Source organism: Bemisia tabaci, chromosome 4 (assembly GCF_918797505.1).
Source record: "Bemisia tabaci chromosome 4, PGI_BMITA_v3".
Lineage (NCBI taxonomy): Eukaryota > Metazoa > Arthropoda > Insecta > Hemiptera > Aleyrodidae > Bemisia > Bemisia tabaci.
Genome location: NC_092796.1, coordinates 43,482,746 through 43,498,957, shown reverse-complemented (window position 1 = coordinate 43,498,957; position 16,212 = coordinate 43,482,746). Strand labels below are relative to the sequence as shown.

Sequence of the window (16,212 nt, the reverse complement as noted above, 5' to 3'; positions counted from 1 at the left end):
GGGGTGATTTGGCTCTGAAAAATCGTTGCCTTCCTGACATAAGGGCGTATCTACACTTAGCAATGGGCCCTGTCGTCCCTACAATTCAATGCTTTTTCGGGCTCATCTCTAGGTGCAGTTACGCCCCTGTGTTAGCCAAGCGACGAAATGACCTCTCCGCTCTCACGTGACGCACATTGCGTTTGACGCTACTGGCAACCTCTCAGTTGCTTACAATGTTCTAACGTGATTGATTAATTAATGCTATGATTACACCTTGCCATCTCGGGTTCTTTTTCACCGGATAGTATTCAATGCGGTGAAATAGTCCTCCACCACATCTGGAGCATTGCAAGTCCTTCTCGCGGAAAATTCTATTGATTCACTTCCATTGGCTGAAGATATTACTGACGTCACGGAAAAACGATTATATTTCGTATTATGAGAAAAATTCTCCTGCACTTGAGTCCATTAATCTTATCGTGATCTCATTCATGGGGGATTACCCTCCCGTGAATAATTTCTGGAACTATTTCAAAGGGAAAATCCTATATATGAGGGGCACCACCTTTATTTTTTTGTTTTTCTTAATTTCCACCATTTTCCTCAGTGTTTCGCAGTTACCTCCGGATGTATTTGCTAGTTTTTCGCTTTTCCATTTCCTCTCAGATTTGCTGTATAAAATGAGCCAAGTCTTGTTCCCTCTATGACATATGTAGTAGGTAATAGGAAGAGCGTCTAGTATGAGCAGCTCAACTCTTTTATATAGGCACGAACTTCTTCACGAAGATTTTGTACGCTACCTATCAACCCTTAGTTGAATTTTAAAACGGAAAACAATTTTTTCCCTCGTGATTCTCATTGAATCATCATTTTTTAAAAGGAGTCGCAAAAATGTTCAAATAAACATGTTTGCCGAACTAAATTATTTTTTGTCGATTAAAATGAATCGTATCGAAAGACCCGCATTCAAAACGTCATGTGATTTGCAGCTTTTGACTCTAGAGATTCCTTGTTGTTTTGACACTTTTTTGTCGCGCAACAAAGGTCGCTTTTTCGCCTCCAAGCGACAATTCAAAGTGACTCATAATTTCGGTGTCTGACGATGAGTCTAATATAACTCTGAATCCCAGCAATTTTTTCTGGTGAACGCCGCGCCACCACGCCAGCACGTAGAAACTCGAATCGAATCTTGAATCTTTGCCAACGATTTGCGGTCAGTCTTCGCTCACGTGTGATTTTGTCCTAATATTCTTTCTCCTTGTCGAAATCTCTTGTAAGGCCGAGTTTTTCGATTCGAAAAAATAAACTCGAATAATTTTGATTCGGTCTCGCTCTGAACATATGTCAGAATTAAACCAGTTGTCCCGCGGTTTTTTGAAAACCGTCCAAAAGTTCAAGATACTCGAGAAACATTTATTCCTGACTGTTGCCCTTGGTCGTCGATCTCCTCTGACGACATGTTCGCTGGATGTCACCAACGTGGGAGTGTTAAGGAAGAACGCCGTATGGACCTTCAGGCGTTGTCAAATTTCCTCTGATGAAACACGAATTTCCCGATAAACTTATGAATATTTTCCATCTAATTTTTCAGATAATTTTGTTCGCAATTTCACATGGAGCTCTTGAAAATTTCAAGGAAAAATATCCATAACTTTCCTCGAAAATAAACATTTTATCGAAGAAAATTTAGCAACTCTCGAATGTTCATACGGCGTTCTTCCTTAGCACGGCAGCGCGTGAGTGCAATTTTCGTCGCGCGAGGAGAATCTGAACGATGGCCTCTTGCCAAGATACTTTTTTTATTCAGAATTTATTGATATTTTGTTCTGCCTCGCTCTGGACATTCGTCTCTAATTTCCTCGGATCCTGCAGGGAGAGATTATTCCAGAAAGTCTCATCTTGTGTGTTATGAGAATCTGTTGGGTCGTTATCCTTATGAGAGCTTCATAGCTCTGCGACTATAAGGTTTAAAACCAGGATAGGCAGTAGATGTGACTCTTGCGAAAAATTAGTTTTGGTCGTAGTCCCGAAGTTTCGTAGTCGAAATTGTGCATCAAATCAATCAAATTGCTTTATTATTTCAAAAAAGTTCAAAGTTTTAAGAAGTGGCAGAATGGTAATTTCATTGGTGTAATACGCACAATCAGCATAGAGCTCTATCAAATTATCGATTCATCCAAGAAAGTGCCTTCATTTAGTAAACTAGGCAAACAATCACTCTCTGATGCGAGAATAGTTGGCGACACTCAATTTTGCTGGTACAACGTCTTTCTAGTGGAATGCCTCCGAATTTAACCATTTTTCTTTGTAGGTAACCGAAAAATCTAAATCTAATGCATTTCGAAGAGCGCCTTGCATAATTTTAACCTTTAAGGAAGTCGGGAGAAGTTTGAAAAAAAATCCGGAGTTGAGAGCGAGAAAAAACTGACCCTTTTGACCTGAGGGCACACCACAACCGGCAGATCCAGATAGGATAGAGATAGTAATCTACATTTTCGCATTCTAAGCGAATTAAAGGAAATCTGTAATTCAAATTGAAATTTTTCTCTCTATTCCTCGAGAAAATACCTAACGTCGAATAGGTTTTGAATGCTATTTTGCACTCGTGAGCGGTACTTAAAATTCTGGTTGGGTGTCGGTACTTTTTTTTGCAATGAAATTAATGCAAGCCGAGGATCTGTCTCGCGACAATCTGCTTGAACAATTATTTTCTGGTAACCTTGAGTCTGGCCTTATTAGACTTCCATAGACGCTTGCGGTTAAGAGCGTACGGAAATGGTGGCATATAGCAGAACGCTCCTTTATTTTTTACCAAGAGGGCAATTACCTTTTTTACATGTGCTCCGAGGTCTGCGGGAAGTCATCTCATACATAGACTTTTTTCCCCCTTTTAACATTTCTTCTAATTTTTATCGGCCTCAAAGAACCTGTTCCGACGCATCTGTAAAGACGTGAACCAGGCAGATGGCAGAAACAACCATATAAATTTTTCAAGCATAGAACACAGAGGAAACACGTGGCAGGTTCTAAATTAATAAATTCTCTGACATTCACTAATATCTTTGCTTCTCTATTTTCTGCCTATCCCTCGCTTATGTAACTGCGTCATGATTCACTGAAATATGATTTAAAATTCAATACTTTATCAAAAGCATCTGTAAGCCGCCAAACGTGTCAAACCGTACGACGAGTAGTCCTTGCATATTCTTTTGATATAATTTTTAAATATCAATGTAGGTATTTCGTTTCCCATTCTACTCCCACAATAATTTAAATCTTCGAGAGTTTGAAAAAATTAATCCATGTGCATTTAACCTCTGTGTATGATGTTGGCAAATCGCCAGTAAAAGCCGATTTGCGACGTTGTAGGCTTTTAGTCTTTCTTTATCATAACAGCCAATGAACACTATTTCTCGGAATTTTTACCGATTTTAACTTACGCTATACATATTCTGCAAAAAGTTGGAACCAGAGCATTAACTCGATTTTATTTTTAAAAAATAAATAATTAACCGAAACAACGAAAGAGATGTTTTAATGTCAGGATCTACTTACGCGTTTCCTGATAGTCCCAGCATCGAATACAGGCATGTTGCTGGGATTTTGTTTCGAGGCGGGGAGGGGGCTTTGTCGGGTGAGAGGGGGCTGTCCTCCTCATAATACGGAGGGTTTGGGGGTCCGCACCCGATTTTTTTTTTTAAAAAATACCTGTTTATTTCTTTCGGAGGCGGGGGGTGGCTAGAGCCCTCCCAAGCTCTCCTGGCTACGTGCCTGATCGAATGAATAGAATTAATCAGAAGCAACCCAACGTGGAAGGAACAAGAAGCACGTTCCACCGAAGTCGCTCTTATCGTGCAAAAATGAATTTTGTGACGCAGGAAAATGTACATTTTTGCACTACTTTTCTCGTTCGAAGAAACGGACGAGTATATTGAAGTTGAGCTTCTTTCGCTGAAAACTGAGAAGCGGACGGACAAAGCTCGGGTCTTCGGTTCTCATTTTCGAGCTGACGGTGAGATGGGCGATGGGGCCCAACTCAATAAACAAGCTGCGCAAGTTGGCTCCGAGCCAACACCGCTCTCCACCCCCCCCCCCTTCCCGGTGTCAGACGTCCGAGGAGAAAGAGCAAACGAATTCATCGTTGCAAAATTTAGTTAAAATAGCTCTCTATCCAGTAGTCACTGACTCTTTAGCAGCACATGATGTAAAATTTACCCCCCCCCCCCCAAATTCGATGCGAAAGAAAGAAAGAAAGAAATAGTGGAATCAAAGAGAATACCAACTCGGAATTTTTACAAGATACATGAACAAAAAATCCTGATTCGCTGTCAATTTTTTTTCAACTCTTGATTCACGATTTTTTTTAAGTGCGTTATAATCTGGAATTCTGATTTTTTACGAGTGTTTTTTTACTTTCAACTTTCGAACTCGTGAAAATTAGCATCTTTACTTGCATTTGTTGTTATCTATTAATTTTTTTCACAAGTAATTTTACGAGGTATGATAATAAAGCGAAAAACGGCTCTCTCTATAGCTGGTTTCTGTGATTTTAAACATTGAATGTCGATGACTCAAGTCTAAAAATTGTATCCCCACTGTAATTTTTAAAGAAACCCTATCGCGTTTTACGCACCAGTCAAAAGAGAGAAGTTAGAACATTGAAAATCCCATTTTACAACAATAAATCTGGAATAAGTCCTTACACGTCCAAGTAAATTTATGGAGAACAAAGTAGCGAAAAAGTAGATTAATGTAGACTGACAACCTGAGTTTGCCATTTTAATCGAGTAAGAATGTTCTATGTATTAAAATTAAAAAAAAATATGTATTTCTTTAAGTCGGTCGAGATTTATTTTTGACTCAGTGTGCGCAGCCACCATTATTTTAATTGCTAGCTCGTCTCAAAAAGTAGACAGTGCCCTCCATTGTTCGCCCAAAAATTACGTAAGCCATGTCTCTCGCCCCCTCATTGAGCCAATCCGGTTTTTCATCGCAGTGCCCGGTGAAATTCAAATAAATAAGTATCAAGTACTTTATTCGTATCACGGCCTCTCAAAAATCACCTGTCGCCAAATTTTTTTAAAAATGTATTTTTGCACGTCAACTGTAGCCATCGTGCAGTTATTTTCTACGTCACACCAAGCGACCCCAGTCAACCCAACGAGTCGTGACAAAGTCAGGTCATGTATGGCGTGAAGCAGAGCCTGCGCCTTACTGTAGCCTCATTTGCATATGCGGACGTACATTTTTAAATCAAAACCGAAACATAAAGTTGTAAGTCAATCTAAAGTTAGTAGGTTACTTTCCACAGCCCTTTGGATTTTTCCTACATTTGGACGGAGTTAAACAGAAAGGAACCAAGCCACATCGGGATCGAACCGAGATAAAGAGGTTTAAAGTTTGGCTCCTGCATAAGACTCAATGTAAAAGATAAACTTCAAGTTCAATTTCTGCAAAATTTGCTCCAACAAAAACTTTGAATTTTCGGCGATAACTAGTAGAGCAGTGGTTAAGTTCAAAACCACTCATAACTCAATTTTTTCCAAAATGTGGGTTGGTTCCTTTCTGCTTAACTCAGTCCATTTATGACCATGATACCGTGCTTCGTGCTTTTTTTTTTTATTAACGAAATACGATTAAACGTTGTCTTGGATTCTGAATACGATGAATAAAAATCAGTAAAAAATCAAATGAACAAGCTGCACCAGTTATCTTTCAAAATTAAATTTGTGCAACGTCGCAAATCGAGGCATACGTATATTTTTCGACCCTTACCATCGAATATAACCGTATGTCGACCGAACACGCACGTAATCAGGCAACCATGTTTGTCAATTTTTATCATCTGTGTGTTGGAATGACAATTTACCACTTGCCAGTGACCTAATTTCAGCGTTCGATTTATGTTACAGATGTATTCAAGGGTCTCGTTGTGTGTCTGGTTGGTCTACCAGCGCGCGGGAAAACCGTGCTCGCTCATAAGCTAGCTAAACATCTTCATTGGATCGGTTACAAGTCTAAAGGTAAGATCCGTCACTCCCTTGCATTTTTTTTGCCTTGAGCAGCTTGCCTCTCAAGCGAACGAGTTATCTTGTTCAGAACAGCGTTGCCTATTTTTCAAAAGTGGCATATCGATGGCCAAAGTGCGAGAAATCACGCATCTCCATTGCGGTGTTTCAAAATTTCCGCTCCTATTTCCCCTTTTATTTTCTTTTTCGGATGAGGAACAAGCGAACTTTATTGCTTGAAATTTATGCTGAATATTTCACACTTAGTCAACGATATATTGGTATACATCGTTAAATATATTAGTTTTATTAAACAAAAATAACGATTAGGAAAAAAGGCAAAAGTTGACTCATTATTGCCTCGGGGTTGTTCGTCTTTCTCCGTGCAACGCAGATTTGGCGCCAAGAGATCTAGGTCCCTCCTTATTGGCGCTCGTCCGAAAAACCTGCGGTAGCGGGAGATTCAAATATCGAGCGGGAAATTTAAATCAGCGCTCCTGTAATTTCTGCGCGCTTCTGAGAGGCGCGCATACAATACATGCGTAAATTCACCCAATACTTGCATTGTTTAATAAGTAGCATATTTGGAACATCTCGAACGATAAAATGATGTATTAACAACCAAATTATGTGTTCCCAATTATTTGTAAATGACCAATCCACGTGTTTAAATTTGTGGAAAAAAAAAAATTCGGGGTAGAGATTTTTAAAATTGAATCAGATGTGGTTTTTGGTGGCTTTGTGGTTCTTATTTTTTCTGTTCTTCTGATTTTATCCAAAAATATTTTTAATTTGGAAAAAAATGCTCATTTTCACTTTTTATGAAATCTTTTTTTTCATCATTGCTATCCAATGCTGAAGGCATTTATAGTCTCAGCATGCAATGCTGATATTGCTTTCAGTATTTCAATGGCACTACTGAGTAAACCTGTAAGCACGCGGATATTATAGCCCACACCACTAAAAGTGGCAGGTTAGGTGGGAAAATGCGGACCTACCTAACTTCTATAAGTCATGCCATGCTTCCTTAAGATTTCTCCCTCACTTTTTGCAGAACCTTAAAATTTTTACTGTTCATTTTTGTTGCAGTGTTCAGTGTGAGTTACTATCGAAGGAAGCATATTGAACTTTACGACAGTCATGAGATTTTCAGGATTGACAACACTGAGGCGTTAGAAATCCGCCAACTAAGCGCTCATGAAGCCCAAGAAGACGCCACTGAGTGGCTCCAAGCTGAAGGCGATGTCGCTGTAAGTTCATATCCTTACTTATCAAAGTCATTCAGTTAAGTCAAGATCTTTTTAAGTAATCATCGGCCTCCTCTATATTAAACTGCTGAACCAAGCATACGTGATTCTTAAATTAGTAAGAAAGTAATTCTCATGATGCAACTTGAAAAAAGGAAGTATTAATTTAGTTGCACAACTAAAACAAGTTTTCGCTAACCCCTTCAACTTTGCTATCAGCCATCAATGACGTATGTCAGCAGTTGAATGTTGAAAATCCAAAATTATTAGCTTCTGCCATTGCTGAGATACCGGACGAAGGTCTCTGTTTACCTAGTCATTGCTTAAATACCACAAGCTAAGCTCATTTAAGAGTCACTCACATTATTGACTGGCCCCTCGGAATCTGAGTTTGAGAATTAGAAGCAAATAGTTGCAATTGTTTCTCATTGTAATGGTAATACTGTGTATTTATCGTAATTTCTTCATCTTATCTTGCAGATTTTGGATGGCACACATGCCACCCCAACGATTAGGAAAGAAGTCTATGACCATTTCGTGAAGCAGATGGGATTTAAAGTACTCTTTGTGGAATGTATTTGTGATGATGAAAAGATTTTGGACAAAAATGTGAAAGTAAGTCATTTGCCTCTTTTTTACTTAACTTTTTATTGCTCAATCTATATTTTGAAAATAAAACAGACCTGTAAAAGTCAATTCTCTATCTCTTCATATTGACGTTCGAATATTGATAATCGAGACTACCCACCATAGTACCTAGATTTTTGTCAGTTTGGAGTTAGCTACATAAATGAGCTGTTAGAGATATCTTTTATCCACCATTAAAACATTTTAACCAAAAAAAAAAAAATCAGGTGGCAACCCAAAAACTTAATGCAACAACATTCAGGTATCCTTTCAACTTTTGAAAACGAGGTAATGCATTATGTTAAGTTATGCATACGTCGGGCACTAAATAGTGGCCGACATTTAATTATACTATTTAGAGCCCATAACATCCTACATACTTTTAAAGGAGCAATAATAAAATTTTAATTTTACCTTCCTTGTTTCGTTTGAACGGTTCGAGATTACTTAATGAATTTATCAATTTTTTGCATCAACATCCTCATTTTAAACTTTTCCTTTTTTGTGTTAAACAGGAAATTTTGCAATTCAGCAAGGATTATAAACACATGAGTGCTGAAAAAGCTTTGGATGACTTCCATCATAAAATTGAACACTACATGGAACAGTACGAAACAATCTGCCCCAAAGAGGAGGCTGCGTACAGCTACATCAAAATTTTCAACGAAGGTAAGCAATTCTTACCTCTACTGTAACTTCTTTCTATCAATGAGTGAGAAATTAGTGATCATGAGTATCCTCTCAGTATTGTATAAATGGCTCATGGGCTTAAAGTGTCGACCCAAATGTGTGCTAAAAGATCCTCTTTGTTGACACTCGAATGAGTACTTTATCCAAAAAAAAAAAAAATGCTGAAATGCCTTATCATTTTTCCATTATCTTTAATGAATGAAGGAAACACTTTTTACAAAAAATAAAAGCTCTGCTTTTTTCAGTTTTCAATATCTGTACTTCCATAATTTTATAGAAGCATATTTGCCCCCCCCCCCTGGGTTTAATAAAGTAAGATGGAATATTCTATTTTTTGTGGAGACTATGAATTTGAAATAGTTATCTATGACTAAAAGATAGATATTTCCTCTTTTTTTGAAATGTTCAAGGAGCTTTAATACCCAACTTAACCCTTTTTTCCTCTCTTTGTAGGTGACAACATGTCTGTGCACCGATTAAATGGTTTTCTGCAGAATCAAATTTTGAGCTACGTTTCAAATTTCAGACCAGCTCCAAGGACATACTACTTCTCCAGAGTAAGTTTCTTTTCGTCAATCTTACCGTACTTAACATGCTTCATTTTTCATAATAAAGGACCAAAAAATGCGAAAAGGTAGCTGATCTGCCTCAATTTTTTTAAAAAGAAAATTCTTCTATTTGGCCCATTTTACTATTTTTTTACGAGTTTCTTACAATATTTTGTTCCATAAATTTTATGGCTTACAATCGGTACCACTAGGGAATCAGTTTTACTTCCCCATTATTCCATCTTCGGCTAATACCTGTAGCCTGTATCAAATGGTCAATAATATTGCTATCGTTTCTGGGCACAATTTAAATAACTTCTCTTTTCTTACTTTTCAGCATGGAGAGAGTGAATTCAACGTTTTAGGCCGTGTCGGCGGAGATGCAGACCTGTCATGCCGAGGCCGCAAGTATGCTGCATCTTTGGCTCGATACTTCAATGATGCCGGAATATCTGGTCTGCACATTTGGACAAGTGAGAAGAAGCGTACCAAACAGACAGCTCAGAACATCAAAGCGCCCAAAGAACATTTGGCTGCCTTAAATGAACTTGATGCTGTAAGTAATTACCAACAGAATTTTTTCATTTCTCTTTCTACCTCTCTCTTTTTTTTATCTGACCACGTTAATGTTACTATACCTAGCACTCTAGCTCATACCACAAGGTATTTTTTGTGGTAACGTCTAAATATCTTCACGCCTAAGCTGATCTTTAATTTTAGTATTTGATCAATAATTTTGTTATCGATCATATTCGACCTTAAATATCATGAATGTTTTGTCAACTCTGTAGTTTTCTCAGTGTATATGCTTAAGCAATTACGAAAAATTTACTTGAGCTGAAATGCAGGTTCATTTCACAGAAAGGATTAACTATTTAATAAAAAGAAATTTCTTTGTTCATGCACTCACTTCAGTATCTTATGAAACATGTTTTAGTGTCATTAAGGAAGAAGTTATGTGCATGGATCTCAGTTATTTTCCATCATGATTTTCTTATAAAGACAAAACTATCTGCATTCTCAAATTAGGCTATTTCCAAGACAATCATTGTAATTTTAAAACATTGTTTTTCCGCAGGGCATTTGTGAGGGATTGAGCTATGAAGAAATGCAAGACAAGTTCCCTCAAGAATTTGCCTGGAGAGATCAGGATAAGCTTCGATACCGGTATCCATGGGGAGAGTCCTACATGGATATCATGTCCAGGTTGGGACCAGTTCTCCTGGAGCTGGAGCAAGAGGACAATATCCTAGTGATAAGTCATCAGGCAATTCTGCGATGTATTCTTGGATACTTCCTGAACAAGAAATTTGGTAAGCATATTCAAAAATTAATGATATCGGATCATTGATTGGTTGATATGATCACAAATTATTGGAAGCAATGCAAAGTTTAAAAAAAATAGTTGTATGGAGCTCTTTTGAGACCTTAAAAAAATTTTCAAAATGCTTTTTTTGATCATTCTTAACTTAGAGTGGCAGTCTTTTGTAAAATTTGAATATCATTGTCGGATCCACCTTAACACTCATGTTGTGGCATTAAAATGACATGATTTCAATTGTGGCATGCATATGAATTTTTTCAGTTTGAATTGTAAACAGCTTCAAAAATTTACAACTGCAGAAGGTGATTCGTGAATGTTTTTTCCAGACCTTTCCTGCAATGAATAATCGCATATGGTGTTAAATTCACAAAAATTTGATGAAAAATGTTGCTTTAAGTATTCCTATTTAACTTCCCATCTTATTTAACTCTTTATATCTCCTACCTGCACTAATTAGTGTTTGAATTGTTTTAATTTACAGAGGAGCTGCCATACATCAATGTTCCACTGCACACCATCATCAAACTGACAACTTTTGGCTACAAATGTAAAATGGAAGTAATCAAATTAGACGTGGAATGTGTCGATACTTATCGCCATCAACCAAAGGTATGACCTTTTTAAATTTAAGTACATTTCCTCCAATAAATTGATTTGACTCTAAGTAAGAGCTGTGATAAATGATGCTTACCTCCTGGGGCTATCAAAAAAATTGTTCTCATTCGTGTTGTATCATTTAAAAATTTGTAGAATTTGTACACTGAGTCTGGTAGTAAGTTGCATATTTTTTCACCAAGATGTGCAGAGAAAACGTTCATTCTAAAATTAAGAAATATCCTTTGAAGTGTGCGTCCATTTCTTTAAAAATACTGGTAGTCTCTCGCAACTAAATGATAATGATATTGGTGGGTGAGGGAGGAAATGCAACAAACCGAGCTTCATCTACTGTTTGCCTTAGACTTCGTTTTTGGCTAATAATTTATCATCCATTAATTTTTAGGTTTAGATTTGCTAAATTTTCCTCAAAACGCAAAAATATTCCATCTTGTGCGGATTCCACTCTTACTTTGAACGAAAGTGGGTATGAGATCCTCCTCAACACTTTTATAGGATAGCCACAATGAAGTCATCAGTTACGTTTCGCTGCAGGGATTATTTTTCAAGGACATTGATGTGCTCATGGTTTTTAAAATCTTAAAACTGAGGAAATTATCTATTCCGAAGCCGACCAATTCATCTCTAAAGTATACTTACCTATTAGGATGTCTGAGAGAGTAAGAGTGGAAGACTAGAAAATCAAAATTATAGGTTTAACCGATCTGAAGACTGCCTTTCATGACCATGCTGTTATCTCAAAGCATAATGCTAATAGGATGGCTTTTTTTTATTTTCCACAGAACTGCTCTGTCGAACGTTCGCCAGAGGATGCTCTGTTAACTGTGCCAGCACACTTCGATGCTCTGTCTTTGGCAGCTCTCACTAACTGGGTCAAAGCCCAACCTCCACTCATAGAGCAGCACTAAGCATGGCCAGTTGATGTGAGCAGAATGATTCCTGCTCTTTTTTTCCTCCTTTCATATACAACCTATTTTTAAGTTTTACTTTGCAAGCAATTTAATTTTCATAAAAGTGTTCTGATTTGTCTTTACTTTAACCTTGCATTACGTGTGTTTTATCCCTCACTATCTTTTATGTCAGTTTAGATCACTGTCAGTAGATCAGTAATACTAGAATATAGTTCTTAGCGAAGCATTCTTGTGGGAAAGCTAACGGTGCGCTTATTACTCTCCCAGCTCAAGAGTATCTCTCGGAAACCCTTCATTATCGAACAACTGTCCATTTTTTAATGGAGCAGCTGCTAATAAAGATATATTTGTCAGCTCAATTTATGATATTCTTGAGTCTTGTGGGTGATGTAAGATTTATCTCCAAGTCTCGTGCGCTTGATGTAACCAACAACAATCACTGGCCGATTTTACCTCTAAAACGTCTGGAAAAGAATCTCACAAAGTAAATTTTTGGGACGGACAGGCCGTGCCTTTCATATGTCACTTCAACCCGGTGCGCTTAATCAAAAATCCAACCAACCTAGGCGAGTTTCTACAACTTACAACAAAGCTACTAAGTAGGCAGATTTTACAAAGATTCGAAAGTAACTTGTGAATTTGATTAAGGAATTAGTGACTTCTTACAATTGACTTACACAACAATACACAGTCAGTAATGAAATCTATCAAGCTGTCCTAGTCTCAAAAATTTGCCTTAAGCACGGAGCACCGCAGACTTTTTGAGAGTACGTTGTTTCTTTGGCTCTGCAATTTCAAGTTCAAATTTTCAACAACCCCACCCCCATTGTTTGTAAAGCAGAAGAAATATGAGGACATTCAAGCGCAAGTTTTTCAACTCCCACCTATTTTTTGTATACCTCACAAATTGTGTCTACCTCATTTTCTCTGGTGAATAATAATGTTTAAATGGGTATTCGTGGATACGTTGATTTGTAACAGCTTGCTATGTACTTCTCATCAAAAAGTGTACAGTTAATTTTCTTCTCAATATGAAAGAATTTTTCCGAAGTGTCATCAGAGTGCCATTCAAAGCAGGTGCAAAAAATCTAGTTCGTTTAAATAAGTATTTTAGAACATAATTTGAGCTATTTTACTAAAGCCCTGAATATGTGACGCTTCTGTTCCTTCAAAGTTGAAGAAATTACTGATCTTCTCCATCAAGCATATTTAAGTACATCTACAAAAAATGGTTGCAAGCTATTTAAGTCCTCTTAAACAGAGATGCTTCTAAATAGAGGTTGCTTCATTTTTTGTGTGATTTTTTAAGTGAATTGACTAAGAAAATATTGAAAAGTTCAGCTTTTTCTGATTGCATCACCAAAATAAGATTTTTGTTTAGCTTTTGAAATGAATTTGCAATGACCAACTTTTTCCCAAAAGTGACTGCTCCCTCTTTTGGTTGAAGTCCTAGCGCATGGGTAGAAACCTACTTAATTGAAATAAGTCAATGATTTACTGATAATAATTGTTGCATTTTTAATTCTTTTTTATTGAATAATTCTAGGTATACTTTACTTTCCTAGTATTAATTTATTTTAATTTTTTGCTCAACTGGTCATTTTTTAGAAATTTTTTTTTTTCTGTCATTGTTCTGAATTTGACGTACACTCCTGCTAAATCAACCCATGTTATAAAGTAATGTCTATTCATTAAAATTATGTTCCGTAGAGAGTATCTAATCCGCTTTTTTCTGTATATCTAGCAGAACCTTCTGAAATTAATTTAGGTGATTTGTGTAGTGTGAGATTAGTACCTACTTCTTGAGTATTCAAATTTAATTTAGAAAGAACCTCAACTAAGTAAATCCTTGAAGACCTTTTTGCCCAACAGCATCAACTAAATTTTAACAACATTCCTGTGCAAATATCAGTCTCAAATCCCTAGAAATACTATACTCTCAATGGACAGACTCAACATCAACTATGTAACGAGGATTTTGTCTATTAAATGTCTATCTAATGTTATTCAATTGGAATTATAATCAAATTAGAATTGTTCTTAGCATTCCTTCCATCTTAATGTATCCAAGTCCTGACCGAAAATTGTTAAAATTCAACTCTGTAATCTCAATGTACTACGTATATTGTGCTCTTAAGATTAAATTTCATTCAAAAGCCCTCAACGAGATCAATCGAATTCCATGGAGTATGGAGGAAAAATAAACTTCCAGTTCTCTTTGGTTGAAGGCACCCAACATCTAACTTTGGTGGGCATAAATAGTGTCAATTATTTCCATGAGCATCGTGTGTACTGGATTAAATGTTAATTGTTTATTTTTATTGAATATTGAAAAGTTTATTTAGAACCTATACGACTCTACTGAGATCTGCGATACTCAACGTTGGGGATACCCACTTGAGGACACCCCTCTTGACGCAGTCATAAAAGATAAAGATATGCTGCATACATGGGTGCTTTACCATAAGCACTCATTCTTTTTCTGTGTGTACACTTTTGTATGCGCATATAAAATGATCTCGTGCTGCCAAACAAAAAGCAGTTATATTATTTTTTGAATTAACTCAATCGTCCAATACTTATTTTTGAAGCCACACTTGTCTGTTGTGTTTAGTGATTATTCAAAATTTCCTCATCCAACATCTGCTTCCTTTCAAGCGAATCTTTTTTTCTCTATGAAATACTTTTCAATCAAATAAGTTCTCTGTGTCAAAAATGTCCATGTCGCTAACTAAAAAAATTTCAGCCCCTAGAACTCATAATATCATCCCTGTGAAAATTTTTTCCTGATTGTTATGTCTGTTTTCAGATCAATCGCCAAATTTTATTGATTTTTCTCTCTTAAAAGTGTTTATTTTTATTTACATAAGGCTGTAGTAGAGAGAATCCAACTTAACTTTGTCCTCAATGTACTTGTTAAAAGTTATTTTTAGTAAACAGAGCACACTTTTAGTGCTATTTTTTTTTTTTTTATTGTTCTTTACACACTTCCTTCATAGATTTATGTTTATTTTTATCTCTCTCTTGTGCGATTTTATGGCTAAAAATACTCCTTTGATAATTTGTCCTCTGTTGTAAAGGCCTGACAATTTTTATGACTTTCATGAAAAATTCGACTGAAAATCAATCTTCATCTGAAAGAAAGTAATTTTGATTTCCAGCTGAGAGATATTAGCTTCGAAAAAAATGAATACATGCTCTTTTTGTCTTTCAATTTCTCTTTAAACTAAGAGTCATCATTCTTGTCAGCAATTCCTTTTCGGAAAATATTCTTTGAGATGCTTACAAAGAAAGCAAGATTTAGCAGTTTGAGACCCACTGTCACAAAACAAGCTTAATATATCTCACTCATATTCTCCTTTCCAACCATACTTTTCCATCAATTTCCATCTTAGTTCGGTCATCATGTGTTATGACCATTTTTGTTCTCCTCTGTTTAAATGTTGAAACTAGTTTATTGCTATTATTAAATTTATTTTTATAATTTACTCTCAATTTATGTAAGTCTTTTACTTTATGATCAGTTACATTTTGAACAGAGACTCATAAGAGCTAGTTGAACTGTGATTATTATTTTTAGTCCTAACTGCTTCCAATTAAATGAAAAAAGTTATCAAACAGCTGGAAAATAATTGAAAAAAACAAAAAATTCTTGAAAAGAAACTAAAAAGTACAATTTTTACTTAAATATAACTGAAGAGCAATATTGGATGAAGTTGCTATCTGTATTTAGGTTGTATTGGTAAGTTTAACAGTATTTTTTTAAGAATTATGTACCTATAAGTTCACACCTTTTGTCAATGATTGTGAAACTTAATTAAAAATTCCCAAAAATACAAAAATATGTAAAAAAAATGTGAAGCTTTCGTCATTTCTGTGTGTGACCTCTGAAGACCATTCGGCCCAAACTAGATGCTCAAGTATTCGTTCAAGGTTTCTTTTGCTCTCGTTAAAAGTAAAGTTGAAATATGTGATAATGACTCAAAAACACAACAATCGGATGAAAAGTTGGAGGTTCCTGGATGGAAAGTTGAACAGGAATACTGATAGAAAACCCCAAATACCAATGTTACACGACAGCGGTAATTGAATAAAATTTTTTTGCATTCATTCGCTTTTTTCGGTTGGAAAGTTAGATCGTCTGGATTGAGCTTCTAATGGCTCATAGTTAACTCAACTGAAATTTGAGTACTAATTCAAGCTAAAACTCTAGTTTTCAAATTTTTGAAACCAAAGAATAATGCCTCAAACTTTTCTTGT

General features: G+C 36.2%; 1 protein-coding gene across 2 annotated transcripts in view; it reads left to right on the top strand.

Annotated features, from left to right (window-relative positions):
• LOC109037929 (6-phosphofructo-2-kinase/fructose-2,6-bisphosphatase) overlaps positions 1-15,447 on the top strand; it is a 61,624-nt gene extending 46,177 nt beyond the window's left edge. For both annotated transcript variants that reach the window (XM_072299909.1, XM_019052793.2), the window contains exons 2-10: positions 5,895-6,005; positions 7,080-7,240; positions 7,718-7,852; positions 8,380-8,533; positions 9,008-9,111; positions 9,440-9,658; positions 10,181-10,415; positions 10,908-11,035; positions 11,824-15,447. In XM_072299909.1, the coding sequence (XP_072156010.1) occupies positions 5,895-6,005; positions 7,080-7,240; positions 7,718-7,852; positions 8,380-8,533; positions 9,008-9,111; positions 9,440-9,658; positions 10,181-10,415; positions 10,908-11,035; positions 11,824-11,949 (1,373 nt within the window). In that variant the 3' untranslated portion in view covers positions 11,950-15,447. The remainder of the gene's footprint in view (positions 1-5,894; positions 6,006-7,079; positions 7,241-7,717; positions 7,853-8,379; positions 8,534-9,007; positions 9,112-9,439; positions 9,659-10,180; positions 10,416-10,907; positions 11,036-11,823) is intronic.
• The last annotated feature ends 765 nt before the right edge of the window (positions 15,448-16,212 follow it).